The sequence below is a fragment of the Cetorhinus maximus genome, chromosome 5, assembly GCF_964194155.1.
Source record: "Cetorhinus maximus chromosome 5, sCetMax3.hap1.1, whole genome shotgun sequence".
Classification (NCBI taxonomy): Eukaryota; Metazoa; Chordata; class Chondrichthyes; order Lamniformes; family Cetorhinidae; genus Cetorhinus; species Cetorhinus maximus.
The window spans coordinates 90955994-90982247 of record NC_135883.1 but is presented as its reverse complement, the minus strand read 5'-3'; the positions used below and the strand labels follow the sequence as shown (position 1 = coordinate 90982247).

Here is a 26254-nt window from a genome sequence, read left to right as displayed (position 1 = left end):
ATGCCAGTGGATGTGTGATGGTCTTGAGTGTGCGAGTTTAGAGTGATGAGATGGTTGCCTTACCCTGGCGGCACACATGAGACTATTCATCCTCTTTTTGCACTGGATGGCGAACCTCTTCTGCGCAGTGTTGGCACTGACCATCACTGCCACTGCCTCCCAAGCTGCAGTGGTAACACTGATGGGCCTCCTGCGGCCAGAGCGGGGGTACAGGACATCGCGGTGAGCTCCAAGAGTGTCCAGAAGGTGTTCCAGGGATTCATCGCTGAGTCAGGGGGCTGCATTCTTCTTGCCTCTCGGGGGAATGTCTCCTGTGCAGCAGTCCTGGGCTGGAAGCGCTGAGAGATATGGGCATGGCTGCATTTTAAATATGGCGCCCGGCATGAGGAAGCAGTAAAGTAAGTGTGGCGCATGAATCGGAGGCTGCCCGTCAGCAAAACAGCGTGTTTTCTGGGAATGCATGATTAATGAGGTGAGATTGGGATGATATGGCGCAAAAACCTGCCATTGCGGCCAGCAGGTAAAATGTCCTTTATCCCACCTGCTACCACACAGTGCAAATCTGGGACGATACTGCCCTATGACCTAAAAGCAAGGAAAGCAGGTAAAAATGAATGCAGAGAATATGAATGCAAACTAGTGAGAAGAATAAAGGTAGACTATAAAAGCTTCTTTAGGTATGTGAAAAGGAAAAGATTAGCTCGGACAAATGTGGGCCCATTACAGGTGATGACAGGAGAATTTATAGTGGAGAACAGAGAAATGGCGAAGGAACTAAACAATTATTTTGTGTCTGTCTTCAAGGAAGAAGATATAGAAAATCTCCCAGAAATACTAGGCAATGAAGGGACTTGTGAAACTGAGGGACTGAAAGAAATTAGTATTAGTTAAGAGGTGGTACTAGAAAAGTTAACTGGTTTGAAGGTTGATAAATCCCCTGGGCCAGATGAGCTTCATCCAAGAATGTTGAAAGAGGTGGCTAAAGAGATAGTGGATGCATTGGCAGTTATCTTTCAAAATTCTATAGATTCTGGAAAGGTTTCTACAGACTGGAAAGTAGCAAATGTAACCCCACTATTTAGGAAGGGAAGAAGAGGAAGAATGAAGAACTACAGACCTGTTAGTTTTTTGATGTCAGTAGTAGGGAAAACGTTAGAATCTATTACAAAGGATGTGATAACTGGGCATTTAGGAAAAAAAAAGCAAAATAGGGCAAAGTCAATGTGGATTTATGAAAGGGAACTCATGTTCGACAAACTTGTTGGAGGTTTTTGTGAATGTTACTTGTAGCATTGATACAGGAGAACCAGTGGATGTGGTGCATTTGAATCTTCAGAAGGCTTTTGATAAGGTCCCACACAGGAGGTCAGTAAATAAAATTGAAGTGCATGGGATTGGGGAAAATATACTAGTATGGATTAAGAATTGGTTAACATACAGAAAACAAAGAGTAGGAATAAATGGATCATTCTCCGTTTCCTCACAACTTGCGGTCCCACCCAGTTTGGTGTCATCAACAACGTAATGACACAGCAGACGATAAATGCTGAGCTCAAATGCTGAGTTCAAATCCCAGAGGGAAACTTGAAACAACTGTCACAACTAATTTTTAATTCGTATGTTTCAAATTGTGGGCTTTGAATTCAGTAATAATAAGACCACCAAGCCTTAAGTTTTTATAAAACTAGATTAAACATTTATTAATAAAAGAAAAGATTGTGAGCATATACCTATGTCTACATATTACTACTATAATAACTTCTCCCTAATTAATTTAACTCCCAGTTACACTTTCGTTAATGCAATAAATTTTAAAAGACCCGGGCAAAATAAACAACATCCTGAACAGTTGGATTCAAAGTAAGTTCTCTTAACTTCAGCCCCTGGAGGCAGCAGTTTGGTACATACAGGTTGCAGGTTTTACACACTTGGATCTTAAAACTGCCCACCCCTTACAAACAGCCTTCCCTCCTCTTTACATATTTTCCTCTTTGAATGCAAATTCCCATTGTTTCACTATGTCTTTTGAACTTTCTGGGGCTGTTACTAGTGGGGTATCGCAAGGATCAGTGCTAGGTCAACAACTGTTCACAATCTTTAAAAATGATTTGAATGTGGGGACCAATTGCAATATTTCCAAATTTACTGTCAGGAAGGTATAATAATTTCCATAATGTTATTGGAACTTATTGTAGAATAGAGTAATATTTGTGGGGGATGTGTGTATGTGTGTGTGTGTGTGTGTGTGTGTGTATGTGTGAGAGAGACTTAATTGAATTAAGGGCAGCTAGTCTGGGTGTTTTGTTGTAAGAAAAGAAGTTAGGTTTGAAATGTTAATAGCCAGCAGAAATAGTAAGAAATAGTGTGTTTATTTATTTTTCCCAAAGGTTACTGGTAGAATTGGTATTATAATAGAGTTTTTTTATTAGTAGAGGTAAAGTTCAAAAGACATAGTGAAACAATGGGAATTTGCATTCAAAGAGGAAAATTTTAAAATTTATTGCATTAACGAAAGTGTAACTGGGAGTTAAATTAATTAGGGGGTTAGAAGTTATTATAGTAGTAATATGTAGACATAGGTATATGCTCACAATCTTTTCTTTTATTAATAAATGTTTAATCTAGTTTTATAAAAACTTAAGGCTTGGTGGTCTTATTATTACTGAATTCAAAGCCCACAATTTGAAACATACGAATTAAAAATTAGTTGTGACAGTTGTTTCAAGTTTCCCTCTGGGATTTGAACTCAGCATTTGAGCTCAGCATTTACCGTCTGCTGTGTCATTACATTGTTGATGACACCAAACTGGGTGGGACCGCAAGTTGTGAGGAGGATGCAAGGAGGCTTCAAGAGGACTTGGACAAGTTAAGTGAATGGGCTAGACATGGCAGGTGGAATTTAATGCGAATAAGTGTGAAGTTATCCACTTTGGTGGAAAAAACAGAAAGGCAAAATATTTCTTAAATGGTGAGAGGTTGGGAAGTGTAGGTGTCCAAAGGGATCTCTGTTCATGAGTAACCAAAAGTTAGCATGCAGGTGCAACAAGCAATTATGAAAGCAAATGGCATGCTGGCCTTCATCACAAGCGAATTTGAGTAAAGGAGTAAAGATGTCTTGCTGCCGTTGTATAGAACCTTGGTGATACCTCACCTGGAGCATTGTGTACAGTTTTGCCCCCCTTATCTAAGGAGGTATGTACTTGTCATATAGAGGGACTGCAACGGAAGTTTACCAGATTAATCCCTGGGATGGTGGGATTTTCATATAAGAAAAGAGCGAGGAAACTGAGTCTGTATTCCCTAGAGTTCCGAAGAATGAGGGTTGACCTCATTAAAACTGACAAAATTCTTACAGGGCATGACAGGGTGGATGTAGATGTTTCCCCTGGCTGGTAAGTCTAAAACCAGGGAACGCAGTCTCAGAATAAGGGTAAGCAATTTAAGACTGAGATGAGGAGGAATTTCTTCACTCAAAGGGTGGTGAATGTTTGGAATTTTCTACCCCAGAAGGCTGTAGAAGCTCAATCAGAAATCAAAGATTTCTGGAGGCTAATGACATCAAGGATATAGAGATAATGCAGGAAAGTGGCATTGAGGCAGATGATCAGCCATGATCTAAGTGAATGATGGAGCAGGCTCGACTGGCTGAATGGCCTACTCCTGTTCCTATGAAAAATCAATTTATAAAAGTATCAAATCTTGACAAAGTCAGGTCAAAGTACCAAAAGTGCAAAAGGAAAAAAGGTCCAAAAGTTTTTGAAAAATCCTCAAGATTGTTTTAAAAACATTTTTTGAAAATTACATATTTGTCAAGAAGATATAATAATGTCTATAATGCTGTTGGAAATTATTTTAAAATAGAATTCTAGTGGCACCTATGTCTATACGTGTGTATGTGTGTGTGTCTTAATTGGATCAAAGCCAGCTGATCTAGAGGCTTTGATGTATACAAGAGAAGTAGGTTTGAAATTAAATAGACATAGGGAAGTTACAAGGTGAAGTTTAAAGGGGGCAATTTGCATTTTTAAATAAACCATTCAAAAGAATGGATGAAATATTACACCTAGCCAGAAGGAGCCAAACAATGTGTTTACTTTTTCCAAAGCTTACTAATAAAACTGGTGTTATGAAAGTGTCTTATTATTAAAAGAAGTAAAGTTCAAAGGCATACTGATACAATGAAAATTTGCATTTGAAGAGAAAAATATGTATAAAGGAAGAGAAGGCTTTTGGTAAAAAGAGGGGGGGGATTCTAAGATCTAACACCTCTAGCCTGAGCTGAAAGATACTCATTTTGAATGCGTATGTCCAGAGTGTGCTTTGCCAGGGGCCTGTTTAAAGCTATGTGCTTTACTGTTGCCTTAACAGAGATGTAACTAGGAGTCAGATTAATTAGGGGATTTTTGTAGTTATTATAGTAGTAATATTGTAGACATATGTATGTTCTTACAATCTTTCTTGTATTAATAAATGTTTAGTTTAGTTTTATAAAGGCCTCTTGAGACTCGGTGGTCTTATTACCACTGAATTCAAAGCCTGCATCTCGAAACATATTGCAAAAATTAGCTATGACAGTGTTTCAAGTTTCCCTCTGGGATTCGAACAGCTCAGCATTTACCATCGGCTGTATCATAATAATATTTTACAATGCTATGGTTAAACATATTTGTTGAATTATCTTTTAGCACTTTTTAATGGTTCTGTATGAATCATATATCAGGAAATTAGAGACGCATGCAATAAAGGAACATCTGTAATTATGGGTGACGTTAATCTGCATATAAATTGGTAACAATGCCTTAGAGGAGTAATTCCTGGAGTGTATACGGGATGGTTTTCTGGGCCAATACATTGAGGAACCAACTAGAGAACAGGCCATTCTAGACTGGGTATTGTGTAATGAGAAAGGAATAATTGGCAATCCTTGGGGATGAGTGACCAGAATATGATAGAATTATTCATCAAGATGGAGAGTGCCATAGTTGATTCTGAGACTAGGGTCCTGAACCTTTAATAAAGGAAACTACGATGGTATAAGGCACGAGTTGGCTGTGATGGATTGGGAAACGTTACTTAAAGGGATGACAGTGGATAGGCAATGGCAAACGTTCAAAGAGCGCATGGGTGAACTGCAACAATTGTTTATTCCTGTCTGGCGCTAAAGTAAAACAGGAAAGGTGGCCAAACCATGGCTTACAAGGGAAATTAGAAATAGTATTAGATCCAAGGAAGAGGCATACAAATTGGCCAGAAAAAACAACAGACCTGAGGATTGGGAGCACTTTAGAAATCAGCAAAGGAGGGCCAAGGGGTTGATTAAGAAGTGGAAAATAGAGTATGAGAGTAAGTTTGCAGGGAACATAAAAACTGATTGTAAAAGTTTCTATAGTTATATGATGAGAAAAGAATTGGTGAAGACAAATGTAAGTCCCTTACAGTCAGAAACAGGGGAATTTATAACGGGGAACAAAGAAATGGCTGAACAACTAAATACATACTTTGGTTCTGTCTTCACAAAGGAGGGCACAAATAACATAACAGAAATGTTGGGGAACACAAGGTTTAGTGAGAGGGAGGAACTGAAAGAAATCAGTATTAGTAGGGAAATGGAGTTGGGGAAATTGATGGAATTGAAGGCCGATAAATCCCCAGGGCCTGATAATCTACATCCCAGAGTACTTAAGGAAGTGGCCCTAGAAATAGTGGATGCATTGGTGGTCATCTTCCGAGGTTCTATAGACTCTGGAACAGTTCCTACAGATTGGAGGTTAACTAAAGTAACCCCACTATTTAAAAAGGGAGGTAGAGAGCAAACAGGGAATTATAGACCAGTCAGCCTGACGTTGGCGGTGGGGAAAATTTGAGAGTCCGTTACAAAAGATTTAATAACTAAGCACTTGGAAAACAGTGGCAGAATCGGGCAGAGTCAGCATGGATTTACGAAAGGGAAATCATGCTTGACAAATCTACTGGAATTTTTCGAGGATGTAACTAGTAGAGTTGATGAGGGGGAGCAAATGGATGTGGTTTATCTGGACTTTCAGGAGGCTTTCGACAAAGTCCCACATAAGAAATTAGTGTGTAAAATTAAAGCGCATGGGATTGGGGGTAGTGTTTTGAGATGGACACAAAACTGGTTGGCAGATAGGAAACAAAGAGTAGGAATAAACGGGTCTTTTTCCAAATGGCAGGCAGTGACTAGTGGGGTACCGCAGGGATCGGTGCTGGGGCCCCAGCTATTCACAACATATATTAATGATTTAGATGAGGGAACTAAATGTAATATCTCTAAATTTGCAGATGACACAAAGCTGGGTGGAAGGAGGGTGCAGAGATGCTTCAGTGTGATTTGGACAAGGTGAGTGAGTGGGCGAATGCATGGCAGATGCAGTATAATGTGGATAAATGTAAGGTTATCCATTTTGGTAGCAAAAACAGGAAGGCAGATTATCTGAATGGCTGTAAATTGAGAGAAGGGAATGTCAAGGGGCGATGGTTAGATTCTCTCTTATTGGAGATGCTCGTTGCCTAGCAGTTGTTACTTGCCACTTGTAAGCCTAAGTCTGGATGTTGTCCAGGTCTTGCTGCTTTTGGACATGGACTGTTTCAGGATCTGAGCAGTTGCAAATCATCAACGATCATTCCACTTCTGACCTTATAATTGAAGGAAGATCATTGATGAAACAGCTGAAGATGGCTGGGCCGAGGACACTACTCTGAAGAACTCCTGCAGTGGAGCTGAGATGACTGACCTCCAACAACCACAACCATTTTCCTTTGTGCTAGGTATGACTCCAACCAGCGGAGAACTATACCCGGATTCCCATTGACTCCAGTTTTGCTAGGGCTCCTTGGTGCCACACTCTGTCAAATGCTGCCTTGCTGTCAAGGACAATCACTCTCACCTCACCTCTGGAGTTCAGCTCTTTTGTCCATATTTGAACCAAGGCTGTAATGAGCTCAGAAGCTCAGTGACCCTGGCGGAACCCAAACTGAGTGTCAGTGAGCATGGTTATTGCTAAGTAAGTGCCGCTTGATAGCACTGTTGATGACCCCTTCTATCACTTTAGTGATGATCGAGAGTAGACTGATGGGGCGGTAAATGGCTGGTTTATGATCCTGTTTTTTGTGTACATAACTGGGCAATTTTCCACATTGCTGGGTAGAAGCCAGTATTGTAGCTGTACTGGAACAGCTTGGCTAGGAGTGCAGCAAGTTCTGAAGCACAGGTTTTCAGTACTATTGCCGGAATTTTGTCAGGGCCCATAGTCTTTGCAGTATCCAGTGCCTTCAGCTGTTTCTTGATATCACATGGAGTGAACGGAGTTGGCTGCAGACTGGCGCCTGTGATGCTCGGGGCCTCTGGAGGAGGCCAAGATGGATCATTCACTCAGCACTTCTGGCTGAAGATTGTAGCAAATGCTTCAGCCTTATCTTTTGCACCGATGTTCTGGGCTCCCCCATCATTAAGGATGGGGATATTTGTGGAGCCTCCGCCTCCAGTGAGTTGTTTAATTGTTCACCACCATTCACAACTGGATGTGGCTGCGCTGCAAAGTTTAGATCTGATCCGTTGGTTGTGGAGTCGCTTTGCTCTGTCTATCACTTGCAGCTTGTGGCTGCATCAAGTTGACACCTCATTCTTAGGTTTGCCTGGTGCTGCTCCTGACATGCCCTCCTGCCTTCTTAATTGGACCAGGGTTGAAGCCCTGGCTTGGTGGTGATGATCAAGTGGGCAATATACCAGGCCATGAGGTTACAGATTGTGGTTGAGTGCAATTCTGCTGCTGATGGCCCACAGTGCTTCATGGATGCCCTGCCCAGTCCTGAGTTGCTAGATGTGTTCAAAATCATTTAACACGATGGTAGTGCCACACAACACGATGGAGGGTATCCTCAATGTGAAGATGGGACTTCGTCTCTACAAGGACTGTGCAGTGGTCATTCCTACCCACATTGTCAAGGCCAGATGCATCTGCAGCAGGAAGGTGAGGATGAGGTCACGTATGCTTTTCCCTCATGTTGGTTACCTCACCACCTGCCACAGACCTAGTCCAGCAGTCGTGTCCTTTAGGACTCGGCCAGCCCAGTCTGTGGTGGTGCTTCTGAGCCACTTTTGGGCCTGCATTTTACCCTCTGGGTGCGCCTGAAGTCAGCAAGGCCGGAAGCGGACGTAAAACCCGCTCCCGGCCAGGATCGCACTGAGAATGTGAGCTGGCTGGCCAATTAAGGCCCGCTTGGCGTGAAATGTGACTGCCGAATGGGTTTTCCATGTGTGGGGGCGGGAGCGTGTCAGGTGCAAGGTCCAACGGGGGCCCAACGTCCAACGAGGGCTCAACGAGGTGTTCAAAAAAGGAAGAGGCAGCCCCCTGAAGGCTGCCAGGAGTTGTGGGGGAGGCTGAGGGAGTTGTCTGGTAGCTGTGCAAAAAGTGTCCTGATGTGCAGTCATGGCCTCAGCACCTGGAGCTCATGAAAGGTGGGAGGGCAAGTCAGGTGGGCACTCTGCCCCATGTTTCTCAGGTGGGTGCCTGGGAATGCTCGTCAAGGAGTTTAGTGCCAGGCAGAATATCTTGATGCCCAGAGTCGGCAAGAGAAGGCCACCCCACCTGACCAAGAAGGCCTGGATAGACATCGCTGCCCAGGTCAGTGGACACGACGTGGTGTGCCGCACGTGGACTTAGTGTCGCAAAAGATCCAATGGTCTGCTGCGGTTAGTAAGCATAAGTGCAGAAAAGGTATGGATCTGTGCGGAGATCTTTAGTTGGGTGCCTGTTTCTTGGAACGTTCAAGGGTCCAAGAGTACGTATGCCAAATGGCAGTTAAGCCTGTCCTGCCAAGGCTGGGATGTCAGCACGACTGGCCTCAGTGCATTGCAGCATGAGATGTGCCACAGTGACATGGGCCACCTAATGCCCAGGTGGGAAGGTGGGTGGGAACCAGGAAAGGATTTCAAGGAGACTGAACATTTTTCCCTGACAGGAGAAGCAGACAGGCAGGACAGGTGGAGGAGTGCCAAATTTGTACATCCTCACTAAGCACGAGAATGATGCACTGGAGCAAGAATGCCACCGGCCAGCTTGCTCCTTCGGTCACGGTGGGGCGGGGGTCTCGGATGAAGGTAAGAGTGCAGTTGACAGATGTGTCGGTGATGGGTACTGGAAACAATACAGGCTCCTCTCATCAGAAACTGAACTGCTATGGCCAGACAGCCCACTGAGGCTCCAATGCAGATGGCACCATGCAGCAGGTCCTACTGGCTCCTCAGCCTACCTAGCATGCATAGTGACTATGACGATTGAATGTACTGATCTTTTGCCTTCCTCCCACAATTGTGCCATCCGCAGGAGCCACCGACGACCCTGAGGACACCCATTGAGCTCCATTAGCCATCACACTGTCTCGCTAAACTAGGCACCAGTGCAGATATTCACACGTCGGTGGGCATTAGATATTTGGCTCCGCGGGTAACGCACAGCAGGGAGGGCACGTCATACTCGCATGAGGAGCTGGCAGAGGCAGAGAGGTCCCACGGAGCCGACAGTGGGAGCACAGCTGGGGAGAGGACCATGCTGCATCCGAGGCAGGCGACGAGCCTATGGAGTAGTCCATCAGGTGGCAGATGCTGGATGTCCAGCGGCATGCGTGGGGAGAACAGATGGAGATCCTTGAGGGTCTGCATGCCATGGTCTCCGTCATGGAGGAGCCCATGCAGAGCATGAGTTCTGCAATGGCCCAAAGCACCGAACGCACAGCCTCCTCCTTTGAGAGAGTGTCGGATCTCATGGAGGGACAGCTTCAGGAGCAGGTTCAGGGGTTCCTGGGGTTGCACGCAGACCTGCAAGTCCTCACACAGGGAGTGACCTCAGGAAGTCACTGCCAGCGTGAGATATGGGTGAGACACCTAGTCTCCCTGCTAGATGCCCGTCCATCAGTGGTGAGCAGGGAGGTGCAAATGCAACTCACGCAAATGAGCTGCCTGTCGTCTCTATGGGCTTCTCTCAAGGTGCTCTGGACGAGGGCACTAGCTCCTCCACCCCGCTGATGATGCCGCAATAACTGAGGAGTGCCCAGCTATGGGGCTGGATGCACCCTCCCAGGCGGAGCCTACAAAGGCCCCAGCGGCCAGAGGACAACCGCCAAGGTCATCAGGGCCACCAGGACAGCACCATCAGTGAGGGGCGGGGCGCCAAGACGCAGCACTCGCAGACATAAGTTGAAGGCACCTTGAGCAACAGCAGGGGCGTGTCACGGGTGACATTTTGTGCATTAATTTTTTTCAACTCGTGTTAGGGATGAATGCTTTGTTTGTTCTTTGTTTCTTCATGTTAAGTACTATAAACATATATTTCATTTAAATGCGCCGAGTTGGCTTCATGGTATGATTAGGTGCCAGATGCAGCACAGGCTTGTAAAAGTATGGCATTGTGTGATGCTGGCATAATGTGTTGGGTTCTCATTTATTGATTATTGGCAGAGGAAACAGTGCCATTGGTTTGATGAGGCATCGATGCCTTGGATGCCTAGCAGAAGGTTCGCTGCACCAAAGCATCCCTGGTGTTCCTGCCTCCATGAGGGCTCCTATCCTCTGCCTCGAGGTCCTCACCCTGCCCCTCCCCAGGCTCTTCCTCTGAGCCATCACTTGAGTCCTCCTCCGTGGCACGTGGAGCTGTCTTCCTTTATCTCAGCCTCCAGTGGGTCCCTCCCTTGACACAGCCAGGTTCTGCAGGGTGCAGCATGCGATGACTATGATGGAACCACCCTCTGGAGGATATTGCAGTGCTCCCCCTGATTGGTCTAGGCATCTGAAGTGTATCTTCAGCAGCCCGATGGTCCTCTCCATAATCGCCCTTGTGGAGGCATGACTCCTATTGTATCTCTCCTCGGCCTCAGTTCTTGGGTGACGGAGTGGGGTCATCAGCCACCTCCTCAAGGATAGCCCTAGTCACCTAGGAGCCATCCATCCACTCGCGTAGGAGCCACAAATAGCCTTGGTACCTGTGAGGACCACAAGACGCAAGCATTGTGTGAGCTCCCAGTTTAACAGGCACAAACTTGGAGAATCTGTGTCCTGTGGTAACAGACGATCTGAACATTCATTGAGTGGAACCCCTTTCTGCTGATGAAAGCTCTAGGCTCACCTGCTGGCACCCTGATGGCCACGTGAGTGCAGTCTATTACACCTTGGACATGGGGGAACACAGCCTTGTGCTCTCTCCACCTGGCTCGCCTCGTCTGTCCGGAAGTGGACGAAAGTGCAGACATGTCTAAAGGTAGGGTCACAAGCTTGACACATCTGTGTGGAGCTGATTGAGGAATGCCGCACAGATCCCTGAAAAGAACCAGAGGTGTAGAAGTTGAGGGCCACTGTGACCTACAAAGCCACCTACATGAGGTGACCACCCACGCAGTTGGAGGTGATTTCCAGACCCATCATGTGACGTGCTGCTGTCACTGTGTCCCTGAGGAGGCGGACCTCCTGCGGCACTGGGCCTCGGACATCTGGAGGTAGTTGGAGAGTTGTCTGAATAATCTAAGACGCTGGGTAGTGGCGTCTTTGGAGTGCCCTCCTGCCTTGGCCTCCCTGCTGGCCCTGCAGCACATGAGCCCATGCATCTCCTCTTAAAGGTCTGTCCCTGGGACGCTGCCCACGCCCACCTGGCCTCCTCTCCCTCTCTTCAGAGGGGGTTCCACCAGAAAATGCACTATCCCCATTAGATGGGATGCAGAGGAGCAGTGCCTTGAAAATGAAGGAGCACTGTGTTGCAATCCTCAGAGGAACCTTCCAGGGAAGATGAGGACTTGAGATGCTGAAATGCAGGCTTGACAATCAAAAGAGATGCCAAGAAACTCTGGGACAACTCTGTACTCACAAAACAAAGGATTGGCAATGAGAGAGTAAATGCTGCTGCTCCCAGGACCTTTTATCCCGCCCGTGGATGAGGAAATTATAAAAACGCGAATTCTGCCCATCCGTTTTGCCCATTCGATGAGCTGAAGATCGTTCGGCAATGTAAAATTGCAGACAATTGGCTTTTTAATGGCCTTAATTGGCCCTTTAATTGTTGGAAGGTGCTGCTTCAACTCCAACGCGCGCCCACCGACCTCAATTTTGCACACATACACGATGACGTTGGAACACACACACACAATATCTTTTCATGCAATTTTACGTGCGAAAAATTCTGGCGTTGGTGATGGACAGTGAAATCCCCCACCCAGAGTACATTCTGCGCCATTGCTTCCTCCATGTGGTGTTCAACATGTAATGATTTAACAACTTAGGGCAGGTGGTGGGCCTTACGTGGTAATCAGCAGGTTTCTTTGCCCATGTTTGAGACATCATCGGGGCCGGAGTCAATGTTGACGACTCTCAGGAAAAACTCCCTCCTGACTGTATACCACTGTGCCACCACTGTTGCTGCCTCTGTCCTGCTGGTGGGACAGAACATACCAGGGATGTTGGTGGTGGTGTCTGGGACATGATCTGTAAGGTATGATTCTGTGAGTATGTCAGGCTGTTGCTTGACTGGCCTGTGAGAAAGCTCTCCCAGTTTTGGCACAAGCCCCCAGATGTTAGTAAGGAGGATTTTGCAGGGTTGACAGAGCTGGGTTTGCCGTCATCGCCGGGTCGTCCACCCACTCATTCATTCCTTTTTATCGACTTTTTAGCTGAGTGGCTTGCTAGGTCATTTCAGAGTCAACCACATTACTGCGGATCTGGAATCACATGCAGGCCAGACCAGGTATTTGAATCCAGGTATTTCCTTCCCTAAAGGGCATTCGTGAACCAGATGGTTTTTTTTTTAACAACAATTGACAATGGTTTCATGGTCATCATGAGACTTTTAATTCCAGGTTTTCATTGAATTCAAATGCCATTGGATTTGAACCCAGAGCAGTATTCTGGGTCTCTGGATTACCAGTCCAGTGACAATATCACCACGCCACTGCTTCTCTTTGTCTCCTTCCTGCTCTTGTTTCCCCCTGTCCATTCCTTGTTCCACCTAAGGTCTCATACATCTGTCCCAACACACCACTCTGGGATCTGCCTTACCTGGACAACTGTTGTGTGGTATACCACATAACTCTAGGTTCTGCTAAATCACTGGCAAAATTACCACCAACTACCACTCACTTCCATGCAGATAAAAAAATCTATTTTCAACTTTGATGATTTAAATACTTAGCCATCAAACAGAAAATCTAATCTTACCTGATTTCATCAATCTTAGATACCATTAAATCGCCAACAAAAATACAATGGCATTATTAGAAAAGAAAATTCCAGTGTTAAGAAATGCGAATACTTACCTCAGAGCTCGGAAACTCAAGTTCCCAGCGGGCCACAGGTCTCCTGCACATGTACTGGCAGGGAAGTGACCAGACGTGCAGTTAGTGTTTTTTCCATTCTTTGACTGGCAACTGGTTCTGTGCATCTGCGCAGAGGAAAAGAACAAATGGCATGGAAAGCAGGCCAGGTGACCCAGGGAGCAGGACACAGGGAGAGAGACAAGGAGAAGTCCCAGAAGAAAATCCCAGGCAGGAACAAAGACAGGGAACAGAAAGAAGTCCCAAGTAAGGCATAGAGACAAGAATCAGAAATAGGCCTTAATGAGTCAGGTTTAAAGAAAGGAACAGAGCATTAGATGTCAAGTTAAAGACAGAGCTGCAGGGAGCAGACTTGAAGCAAAGTGGGCTTAAGAGAAGCCCTGAAGATCCGAGGAGGCAGCCAAAGATTGGTGACTCTGCGCAGTAGGCTTTGGGTGCAGTGGTGTTCTGCTTGATATGGCCAAAGATCTGAAATTGTGCATAGAAGGTGAAGCTTGAGTGTACTCGGAGATCCAGAAGAAATGAATCTTAGAAAGCAAGAGTGGAAGCAACGTTTGGACAGAATTCCAAGATAAGATCTTCAAGTGTGGAGAAATACAAAGTTTCTGTGAGACTGGTTGGCTCACAATGCGACAAACTTCTGGGTGGGTTGTTGAGAAATCCATGGAATCTGCTTTGGTCACATCTGTCATTTACTTTGGAGTGGGGTTGTTCTGACTACAGCTTGCCTGTTAATTTGCATGCACCTCATACTTACCCTGAACATTAGAGTTTAAGATAGTTATTGTAAATTGTTTATCTGTCTGAATTTGTATGTGTCTGTAAAGATATTGCTGGGGTAAAAGAATAGTGTGATTTGAATCATTTCCTTGTGTTAGTATTGAGATCTTTGCAACCATTTTGTCTGGTGTAATATGGTTCATTTTTTCTTGTTTAATAAATTAATTCTGTGTGTTAAAAGTGCATCAACAGACTCCTGTGAATTTGTAGCTTTTCTCCACGGTTTCTTAACCAAAAACAAAACTAGGATCTATCAAGCCAGGTTTCACTCTGGGATCTGACTTGTCCAGTATTAACATCAGCTGGGATCGTAACAATTGGCAGTTAATTACATTTAATTGGAATTACCTTACAATTGCTTTCCATTTTTGTTCCAAATCCTTTTCCAATTTTTCCAACTTAAGTTTCTCCTCTTCTTTTGCTGCAGTCAGTCTTGCCTCATAATCCTGCCTTTGCTGCTCCAATTCTCCCTATGGCACACAGGGACATTATTCTAGTTACTATGGTAATTGTTTAAGGGTTACAAAACGTTAACTTCTATTGTAATTATTTCTTTGCAAATTGAATTGTTACCAAAAGGGTTTTACTGCAACAACTTATATCTTGCTTCATGAGAGACCAAATCTTCTATGACCCAAACCTCCACGATTCTTTGTGCAATGGCTGGGATAGCATTCCACAGGACCACTAATTATCTCTCATCTCTGGTATACTACACCTGTCCAGCAATTCTGTTACTGACTTTGAAAGCTGGCAAACACCACAGTCCGATCATCTTGTAATCATTTCACTTTTAGCCTGTACAACAGCAGAAAACCATGGCAAAACATTTAATACAGTGCTTGACTTGCGATAAACAAACTGTTTCAAAGTAGGAAAAATGAAACACTCAAAAGTTTCTTCTATATCTTATGACTGAGTTTCAAACAGCCATTACCCAGGACGTGACCCATAAGGAGACCCTCTATGACATTTTAGATGGTAGAAGCAGAGAATGGGTGACCAAAAGTCTTTCTTAAACTATCTCTTGACTTCACCTATCTGTTAAAGGAGACTAATTTTAATGATAAAATAAACTTTTCTTATATATTAGTTAGGGGCTGGTTAGCTCAATTGGCTAGATGATGAGTGTGTGGTTCAGGATGTCAACAGTGCAGGGTTCAATTCCCCTGTTCCAGATGAGGTAGACTTGGGACTTGCCTCCTTGCCCTACCCCATTGCAAAATTACGCCATAAGCCGTGGTTCAGAGACCCTCGAATTATCGAGGATGGTACCTGGAGAAGAAGAATAGATCGGACACAACAACTATCGTCCAGCATGTTAATTAGCTAAAGTATTCTTCTACTATTTGATAGTAAATTTTATTTTGAAACCTGACAACAATTACAATCATAGATTCTGAATTCTTGAAAATCTATGTATGTTTTTTAACAACTTGACTTTTCTTTGAAGAAAGCTTCAAAGCTTTTTGGTCTAGCCATTTGAGATAATGAATGTCATCCACTTCTTTTAGTCCATGATACACATTTCAAAGAAGCATTGGCCCAGCAACCAGCTGTCTTTGACCTGACTAATTTCTAAGTACAGGTCACAGCCCCAAAAGTGGCTAGCTGTCTCTGACTGAATCTGTGGTGCATTTTAGCCACTTTCATGTATTTATTATCCTAACAGTGACAGATAATAGCAGTGTGCAGGAGGGGGTCTCAGAGAGGCAAAGGTTTTGTGCAGAGGGGGGCAATCGCAAAAACTCTCTGTAGGCTAGTAAGGCAGAGCCTCTGGAGTCTCCATTTGGGACCGAGTATTTGGACCTGCAGTGGCAATTGAATACCCAATTGGCCAAGTTCCTTGAAGCATTGAGAATGCATACACTGCGAAAGGAAAAGTTAGTAGTGGTTATGACCTCAATATTGGCCTGGGTTGGAAGCGGCAAGGTCAACAGCCACAACAGAGTGGGCAACCTTATGGTAAGTCTGAGTGCATTCAAGAGGTGCGAGGCTTCCTGCGCGGTGTCAAGCGGTCCGTTGCAAAAGTGGGCGAGATGGTTAGGGCTCTGAACAGGACTATCTCATGGGTGGCAGATTGTTGAATAGAGAGATTGCACAGCCCACCCATTCGGCCATCTGGACACCACACCAAGGGCTGAGCAATCTGAACAGGAGGAAGAAGGATCCATGCATTTTGAGGGAATCATCTCCCCCTCCAGATCCTTGGCCCCTAAGCCAGAGGCACCATCTGCTACCCAGCACCAAGCAGGGGAACTGCATTTGCACAATGAGGCTAACCGCCAGGATCCTCACAACCATATAACCAAAGAGGTGGTTACTGTGCCTCCACCTCCTCTGAGGTAACAAAGGGGGCACTATATAAGAGTGTTCAAGTGCATAGGGCATTGCATTGGTTAGACCACCAATTGGATCACAATGGTATTTATGTTGGTTTAGTAAAGTATATTAATTGATGAAACATGTACGAAGTGATACCTAAACCTTTTTTTGAGAAGATTTAATCTACTTACAATATATATATTACATGTTGATTTTATTATATGGTCACTTGTCTTCATTTTCTCACCCACTACCTGCACGCAGCATCTAGTTGCCACTCCTCAAGCCTCACAGGTTGTCGGATGCATGATGTATGTAATGTCCTGCCTTTGTTGTCCCCAACTCCTTCCGAGTCTTGATTCGCACTCTTACAAGCTTCCCATCATGTAAATTGACTTTGGGTGAGCCCTGCATTAACTCCTCATCCTCTCAATGTTCACATCATGTACCTCTTCTCCAGGATCTCTCCCATGAGCCTTCCACCTCACTCTCCTCCTGCTGTTCCTCGTCTAATGAGAGGCTCCCTCCCTTGTCCTCCTCTGGCTCCAGTACCAGACCCTTTTGCCTCACCAAGTTATGGAGCATACAGAAAACTAAAATTATATGGGGCATGCGAGCAGGTGCCAACTGTAGAGCCAAATCTGAGCAGTTGAGGCTCATAAACTCAGATGTCTACAGCACAGAAGACGGTCATTCAGCCCATCGTGTCCATGCCGGTCAACAAAGATCTGACTAGACTAATCCCATTTTCTAACACTTGGCCCATAGCCCTGGAGGCCATGAAAACGCAAGTGAATATCTAAATACTTCTTAAATGTTTCGAGAGCTTCTGGCTCAACCATCCTTTCAGGCAATGAGTTCCAGGCTCCCACCACCCTCTAGGTGAAAAACTTTCTCCTCAACTCCCCTCTTAGCCTTCCACCTCTTATCTTAAATCTATGCCCCCTGGTTATTGACCCCTCTACTAACGGATAAAGTGCCTTCCTATTTACCCTATCTATGCCCCTCATAATCTTATACACCTCTATCAACTCCCCTCTCAACCTTCGTTGCTCCAAGGAAAACAACTCCAGCCTATCCAATCTTTTCTCATAGCTCAGACCCTTCAACCCAGGCAGCATCCTGGTAAATCTCCTCTGCACCCTCTCCAGTGCAATCACATCCTTCCTATAATGGTGACCAGAACTGTACACAGTACTTCAGTTGTGGCCTAACCAGTGTTTTACACAGTTCCAGCATAACCTCCTTGCTCTTGTATTCTATGCTTCAGCTAATAAAGGCAAGTATCCCATATGCCTTCTTACCCACCTTATCTACCTGCCCTGTTACCTTCAGGAATCTATGGATATGCACACCAAGGTCTCTCTGATCTTCAGTACTTTCCAGGGTCCTACCATTCATAGTGTAATCTCTAGCCTTGTTAGTCCTCCCCAAGTGCATTACCTCACACTTTTCCGGGTTGAATTCCATTTGCTACTGCTCTTCCCACCTGACCAGTCCATTGATATCCTCCTGCAGTTTACAGCTATCCTCCTCACTACTTACCACCGTCCCAATTTTCGTGTCATCCGCAAACTTCATGATCATACCCCCTACACTTAAGTCCAAATCATTTACGTACACCACAAACAGCAAGGGCCCCAGCACAGAGTCCTGCGGAACCTTACTGGAAACAGCTTCCAGTCTCAGAAACATCCCTCTACCATCATCTGAACCATGTTTTGAGCAGCCCAATGGCCTGTGCACTCAGTCCTTGTATGAAAGTGGCTTTTGTTGTACTTCCTCTGGGATCTGTCTGTGGTTGCTATATGGGTGAACAGCTACTCCCTCAGGGAATACCCCTTATCTCCAAGTATCCATCCATGCAGCTGTGAGGATGGTCAGGACAACTGAGACAGACCTGATTCCTGTAAAATAAATGAGTTGTGGCAACTGCCAGGGTTATAGGTGGTGAACCTCATGAAGGGACCTCTTGCGATGGTCACAGAGCAGTTGCACATTAAGAGTGATAGCCCTTGCTGTTTATGTGCCAGTCTGCATTCGGCATGGGAGCCCTTTTCGCAATGTGTCCAGTCACGCGAGCACCTGTGGAGAGCCGGCTATGGATGCAAAGCCCATCGCCCCCTGTGCCCGAGATGCTGCATCGGTGGCAAGAGAGATTTACTGGGCTGCTTTAGTGAAAAGGGCATCATCGCTCCATGGATATACCTGTGTGCAGCTGACTAGGAGATGCCACACAAGCCAGCTGCAGAACCTTGGAACAAACCAGTTGCAAAAATGTTAAGGGTCACAGTGAGCTTCAATGCCAGTGTTCCCTTGCCTGCAGGGTCTTTTGCTCAGCTACTACCTCTCTGGATAAACGCAGCCTCCTCCTACTTTGTTTCTCGCACCTGTCAAGCTAAGTGACCCAGTTCCTGTGAAACCTTCTGGTGGGTACAACCTCACTCTTTGAACCTCATTCTTGTGGGCACCTGGCTTTGAGGTTCCTCCTGCCTATCGACTCGTCCACCTGTCATACAATGTTTTTCTGGCTGCTGCTACTGCAGCTGAGCATCTCTTGCTTAGAGGTGCCCTGGAGCCACACCCATGACTGAAGGGACAATTTTACAGGGAGTAGCTGACTGTTGCAGGCTTTGAGGCAGCAGTGAAGCCTTGTTGCTGGCAGGTCAGCAGCTGTGCTAGGTCTACGGACTCCTCACTCTCTTCCATCCAACGTGGCAGAGAATTCCTCTGCTGGCAGGCAAGCGCTGAGTTTTCAAAGTGGAAGAAAAAACTTAGGAAACGTTGCTTCACACCTTTCCCAATAGTGCACTTCTAACATTATAGAAGTGCTCCCAACTCAACTGAGTGTTTTTTTTGGAGGCTTCTAAAATGTGCAGGGCCAGAGGAAAATAGCGAGGGGGGCGGGGAGGAAAAATGATTTTGCTGTGTCTCTTAAAATGTCGACCCCGAAGTCAGCGGGCATGCGTGCAGAGTCTCAACCCAAGCCGTTTTTGTGGGGGGTTGGGAAGGTACAGGAAATTCAAAATGAAAAAAAAAGTTTTGCCATTCCTGACTCCATTCCCAACTTTATGATGGGACGAAGATCCGGCCCAAAATTTTGTTTTTGGGTGATCCATCTCTACGAAGTAGGCTTGGCAAGTTGTTAAAAATGTAACTGAAAACAAAATAATGTTCCTTCAGTATTAAGAAACCTTAATAACATCAGCAAAAAACAATTACACAACAGTAGTTGAAGTATTAAACTGCTCAGTTACAGTAACAGTTTAAAACTCAAAATCTTGCCATGCAATTCCTTTAAGTTGGTCACTGGGAATTCAAATCTCTTGGTTAAAGTTACTGGTCTCTATGGAGATCACAACACAATGAATAATTTTCAGGCAGCCTTGGGACTCTAATCTATGTTCACTGGATTGATTTTTTTTAAACGTATTTACAGAAAACAGACTTCTTGCCTCCAGGATTGCATTTTTCAGCAGCTGTCAGTTCTGACATATCAACTGTTCATAACCATGAAGGACATTAAAGATCATTTGTCTTAACCTAAAGATTACATTCAAATATGAAAAGAAACAGGGTCAGAACATGTGTTTAACAGGAATTTTAAAAATGGAAACACAGGGATTGATAACTACAATATAGTCATTAGTACCTGCACAGAAGAAAGGGAATCACTTGTCTCCCTGAGCTTGGCCCTGCTAGAATCCAGATCTTTTTGTAGCCTTTCCTGAGCATCTTTCAGACTGGAAATATGTCCTTCAGCTGATCCTAGGCCTTGCTCACTCTTCTTCACAAGCTCTTGTAAACGGCACACCTAGTAAAACAGGAACCAACGAGTATTAATGCTTACCCTAAGGAACTAAAAAAAGAGGTGTTCATTAATTCTTGGGCCATTTTCTGGTTCTGACTCGGCTGCCAACCTCCTTATATGCTCACATAAAATTAAAAACAATTGAGAAATGAAAAATACATTTATCACAGATCTCTAAAGTACATTCAGACATAGTTTGCAGGTTCAGTGCCAAAGTAGGGTTGCTAGTCCTCCAGAGTTGCCCTGGATTCTCCAGGAATAAACGATGAATCTCCAGGATCCTGCTGAGAGTAAACCAGGAGAAAAATCAATGGGACTTTGTTGAATGAGTTGTAACTGAGTTTTCAAACCATACATAAGTAACAATTACTGAACAACCCATACAATCCTGAAAAACTAATTTGACAATTAGTTGAATGCCCTTCCCCCGCAGTATTTAAAAAGTATTTTTTAAAATAATTAATTTTTATTTTAAAAATGTATCACATTTCAGCTTCAACCTTAACCCCTTGTGTATTTCCCTATCTTTATTTCACTTTTTGTACAATAATTAGGAAATGAAATATAATCTGTGTTTTTTACTTCCAAGTTTGCTATCTAAAAATGTTTTAATCTGATCAAATGACTTGTCGAATGATTTTACTGTCATTGTATGCCATAGATACCCTATAGATGGCCATAGATTCAAAGTCACACCAGAAGAGGAAATCAACACTCCAGAACTTGCTAAATCTTTGCAAGCAGTTTTCTTCGAAGTCAGCGAGAAGTGCTGTCCCTTTACTGCTAACTGCAAAATCCGGGTCATTATTATTGCCAGCTTTGTCCTCCATAGTTCCGTCATAGTCACTGCCCCCTTGCCACCATCTCATGAAATATGTCTAAGGGGAGGACCCACCATACATGGTTAACTAAAGAAGCTAAGGAAAACATCAAACTTAAGGAAAAAGCATTTAACTGCACAAAGATGATTGGCAGGTCAGATGATTGGTCAGAATATAAAGAACAGCAGAGAATGGCTAAAAAGGTTAATTAGGAGAAAGAAATTAGAAGCTAGCTAGAAATGTAAAAATGGATAGCAAGAGTTTGTACAGGTATTTAAAAAGGAAAAGAGTAAGTAAAGCGAGTGTTGGTCCTTTAGAGAGTGACAGTAGGGAGTTAACAGTAGATAATAAGGAAATGGCGGATGAAGTAAACAAATATTTTGCTTCTGTCTTCATTACAGAGAATACAAAAAAACATTCCAGTAATAGCTGTAAATCATGAGGTGGAAGAGAGAGAGGAACTTGGTGAAATTACAATCACTAAGGAAGTGGCACTAAGCAAACTGATGAAGCTGCGGGCTGACAAGTCTCCGGGTCCTGATGGACTTCATCCTAGGGTATTAAAAGAGGCAGCTGAGGTACTAGATGCGTTGGTGCTAAATTTCCAAAATTTGCTAGATTCTGGAAAGGTTCCCTCTATAACCCCTCTATTCAAGAAGGGAGGAAGGCAGAAAAGAGGAAACCATAGGCCAGTTAGCTTGCCGTCTGTCATGGGGAAGGTGTTAGAATCAATCATTAAGGAGATTATAGCTGGGTACTTAGAGAAAGTCAAGGTAATCGGGAAGAATCAGCATGGTTTTGTGAAACAGAAATCCTGTTTAACCAATTTACTGGAGTTCTTTGAAGGAGTAATATGGGGCCCTCCAGACGATAACTGCTAAGGTAGCCTCAGCAGGCTGCCTCCACCTCCGCTGTGGATGTCCGGGGAAGACCAAGGCATAGCGGCAGGGTTAGGAAGGTTAAGGTGTTGTTGCACAGCCTGGACATGGATGTTAATCACTTGTATATAATGTTCACTATTGTCAATAAACTCCCAAGAATGCCTCCCTGCCTATGGTTCCTTGTTCTGATGAGCAGTGTTCTTGTCACTCAGGTGTGAAACCTTTCTGCACAAGATAAAGGCAGGCTTCTTAGGGCCTCTTCCCTGTGCTTTGTGCAGCCTTCAGACCAAAGTGATAGTCTGGCCTCACACTCCTTGGGCACATTACTGATTTTTTTTTTATTGTAAAAATATACTTTATTCATAAAAAATCTTCAATCACATTCAAAACCATTTCAAAAACAACATTACAAGGGTACAATCCAGGTTAAACTTTTACAAAATGTATCACCAGGTGCATCAGTACAAACAATATTACAATCATTTACAGCCTTTCATTTTGATCTGTACAGCCCGAGGGGCTCTAAACAGTTCCCAGTCTCTCGGTGCGCTGTGGTAGAAAGGTCTTAGACAGCGACCCTTCCCCATTGCGCCTTTGCGGCAGCTGCCCCAAGCTTTAGTGCGTCCCTCAGCACGTAGTCCTGGACTTTGGATTGTGCCAGTCCGCAACAATCGGTCGGGGACAACTCTTTGTGCTGGAAGACCAACAAGTTTCGGGCAGACCAAAGCGCGTCTTTCACCGAGTTGATGATCCTCCAGCTGCAGTCGATGTTTGTCTCGGTGTGTGTCCCTGGGAACAGCCCGTAGAGCACAGAGTCCTGTGTCACAGAACTGCTCGGGATGAACCTCGACAGCAACCACTGCATCTCTCTCCAGACTTTCTTTGCAAAGGCACAATCCACAAGGAGGTGAACAACGGTCTCTTCCCCACCACAGCCACCTCGAGGGCATCGTGCAGAGGGGGTGAGACTCCTGGCGTGTAGGAAGGATCTGACGGGGAGGGCCTTTCTCACCACCAGCCAAGCTACGTCTTGGTGCTTGTTGGAAAGTTCTGGCGATGAGGCATTCTGCCAAATGACTTTGACAGTCTGCTCGGGGAACCATCCCACAGGGTCCACCCTCTCCTTATCCCTCAGGGCCTCTAGGACGTTACGTGCTGACCACTGCCTGATGGACTTGTGGTCAAAGGTGTTTTTCTGCATAAATTTTTCCACCAGGGACAGGTGGTACGGCACGGTCCAACTACTTGGAGCGTTCCGCGGCAGCGTGGCCAGACCCATCCTTCGCAACACCGGGGACAGGTAGAACCTCAGCACGTAGTGACACTTGGTGTTTGCGTACTGAGGGTCTACGCACCGCTTGATGCAGCCGCACACAAAGGTGGCCATCAGTATGAGGGCGATGTTGGGCACGTTTTTTCCCCCTTTATCTAGAGGCTTGTACATCGCGTCCCTGCGGACACGATCCATTTTCGACCTCCAGATAAAGCGGAAGATGGCTCGAGTGATCGCCATCGCGCAGGAGTGTGGAATGGGCCAGACCTGCGCCACGTACAGCAACAGCGAGAGTACCTCACACCTGATGACCAGGTTCTTACCCACAATGGAGAGGGAGCGTCGCTCCCACATGCCCAGTTTCCTTTTCACCATAGCCACTCGCTCCTTCCAGTTTCTAACGCATGCCCCGGTCCCTCCGAACCATATCCCCAGCACCTTCAGGCCGTCAGCCCTGACAGTGAAGGGGACAAAGGATCGGTCAGCCCAGTTCCCAAAGAACATGGCCTCGCTCTTCCCACGATTTACCTTGGCTCCCGAGGCCAGTTCGAACTGGTCGCAGACGTGCATCAGTCTGCACACCGACAGCGGATCCGAGCAGAAGACGGCGACGTCGTCCATGTACAGGGAGGCTTTTACCTGAGTGCCTCCACTGCCTGGGATCGTCACTCCTCTTATGCCCGGATCCTTCCTGATGGACTCGGCAAAGGGTTCTATGCAGCACACGAAAAGGACAGGCGAGAGAGGACAGCCCTGCCTGACTCCAGATTTAATCGGAAAGCTATCTGTTTCCCACCCATTGATTGAGACTGCGCTACTGATGTTAGTGTAGAGCAGTTGGATCCAATTTCGAATTCCCTCCCCAAAGCCCATTTTGGAGAGCACATCCCCCATGTAGGTGTGCGATATTCTGTCAAAGGCCTTCTCCTGATCCAAGCTGATGAGGCAGGTATCCACACCCCTGTCCTGTACATAGGCAATCGTATCCCTGAGCAGCGCCAGGCTGTCAGAGATCTTCCTGCCTGGCACAGAGCAGGTCTGGTCAGGGTGAATCACCAATTCCAGAGCGGATTTGACCCGGTTGGCGATGACCTTGGACAGAATCTTATAGTCCACATTCAACAGTGAAATGGGTCGCCAATTTCTAATTTCCTCCCTTTCCCCCTTGTGCTTGTAGATGAGGGTGATGATGCCTTTCCTCATGGATTCTGACATGCTGCCGGCCAGGAGCATACTCTCGTACACTTCTAGCAGGTCTGGGCCGATCAAGTCCCACAGAGCCGAATACAACTCCGCCGGCAGGCCGTCGCTTCCGGGGGTTTTACTCTTCTCGAAGGACTCGAGGGCCTTAGTCAGTTCGTCAGGAGTTAGCGGTTTGTCTAGGCTCTCCCGCGTACTGTGGTCTAAGACCTCCCTTGGGCACATTACTGATGCTTGCACCTCGGCAGTGCTTGTTGTTGCTGCCAGAATATTGTGGGCAGGCATCGTTCCCTCTATGTGCTCTCAGTACTTTTAAGGTGGGGCTGACCCACATCTCATTAGCATCTGTGACCATGATGCTGTGCTCCTGAAGGGATCAGGTGTTGAAGGCTGACAAAGGATCAGGTGCATTTAAAGTTTCACAGCTGCATCTTCTTGATATGACCCTGATCACAGAGCGCAAGCAAGCTGCCCATGGCCAGACAGGAGTCAGACGTTCTCAGAGGCTATTTATAGATCTATAGAGTGTCCTCACTGCATGTTGTCATCATCCTCCTGGAATCGAGCGACTGTTAGGGCCTTTGCTGCGTCTCCATGACAGGAGCCTTATCACAAAGGGTATGTGTGCTGTCATAAGCCAGACTGGAGTCAAACATTCACAGATGCAATATGAAGATCTATGGTGTCTCCTCATTGCATGTCATCATCATCCTCAAATCTAGTAGCTATGACGCCTCCTAAGCATGCCTGTCTCATCTGGCTAGTGTAATTGCTTCATCACTGTCATCGTCTCCTTCGAGTATCTCCTCACCCTCATCCTCGTCGACATCCTCCTCAGCGGAGGAGACCTTCAGCTCTTCCTCAGCCAGCTCTTCTCTCATTACATCCTGGTGCTGCAAAGGGCGCAGCAAGCAACGATGATGCGTGACACCCTCTATGGACTATACTGGAGGGCTCCACTAGACCGGTCCAGGCACCAAAATCTCATTTTCAGCATCCCGATGGCTTGCTCCACCAAGTTGCGAGTCACACCATGAGCCCCATTATACCTTCGCTCTGCTGTAGTCTGAGGCTGCCACATGGGTGTCATCAGCCACATCCTCTGTGGGTAGCCCTTGTCCCCGAGGAGTCATCCCTCTGCAGCCTATGTGAACCCTGGAAGACGTCAGGGATCTGTGACCACCTGAAAATGTAGGAGTCATGGACACTTCCTGGGAACCGTGCACAGACCTGCAGGATGCACTTGTGGTGGTTGCACACCAGCTGCACATTCAGCAAATGGAGGTTCTTGCAGTTGACATAGTTACCCGCTTGTTGCGATGGAGATCTGTCACTCTCATCTCCTTCGTCTCTGCTCTCTGTATGCCACGAGGCATACAGCTAGGTCACCAGGATCCATGCTCCTGATGTACTCCTCCTGGAGGATGAAAGAGAGACAGGTGGGTTAACTTGTGTGTTCTAAGAAACTCTCCTGGTTAAATCTGAAGGCTCCTTAACGCAACCCAGAGGGTGCTGGCCAATGCTTGGATGGCCAGAGTTTAGTGTGCTGCATGGCTGCCCGAAGCCCCACCCTCCTCCACCTGACCAATTGGCAACAACTTTGCCCACTGAACTGCATGTTGTGCTGCACTGTTAGCTTGAACGACGGGGGAGACTGGTCCAAACCAGAATGATGACATTGCAAGGGGCTGTGAGCACCTTCACCAGTGACTGCTCCATGGCCAGCTTTAGCAGGGAGATTGTACAACATGCGCAGTTGTTCAACTGTTCCGCAGTCCACTAAAATACTCATTAGTTTGCAGTCTGTACCCAAGAGGTGGAAAGTTCTGGAGCA

At 45.7% G+C, this 26254-nt stretch overlaps 1 protein-coding gene across 6 annotated transcripts in view; it reads right to left on the bottom strand.

Annotated features, from left to right (window-relative positions):
* The window catches only part of fam184ab (family with sequence similarity 184 member Ab), a 237960-nt gene that overhangs the window by 114381 nt on the left and 97325 nt on the right, over window positions 1-26254 (bottom strand). For 5 of the 6 annotated variants that reach the window (XM_078542180.1, XM_078542182.1, XM_078542181.1 and 2 more), the window contains exons 7-8: window positions 20087-20248; window positions 14458-14579 (exon numbers count right to left, since the gene is read on the bottom strand). In XM_078542180.1, the coding sequence (XP_078398306.1) occupies window positions 14458-14579; window positions 20087-20248 (284 nt within the window). The remainder of the gene's footprint in view (window positions 1-14457; window positions 14580-20086; window positions 20249-26254) is intronic. The other variant, XM_078542185.1, reaches the window with a different exon arrangement.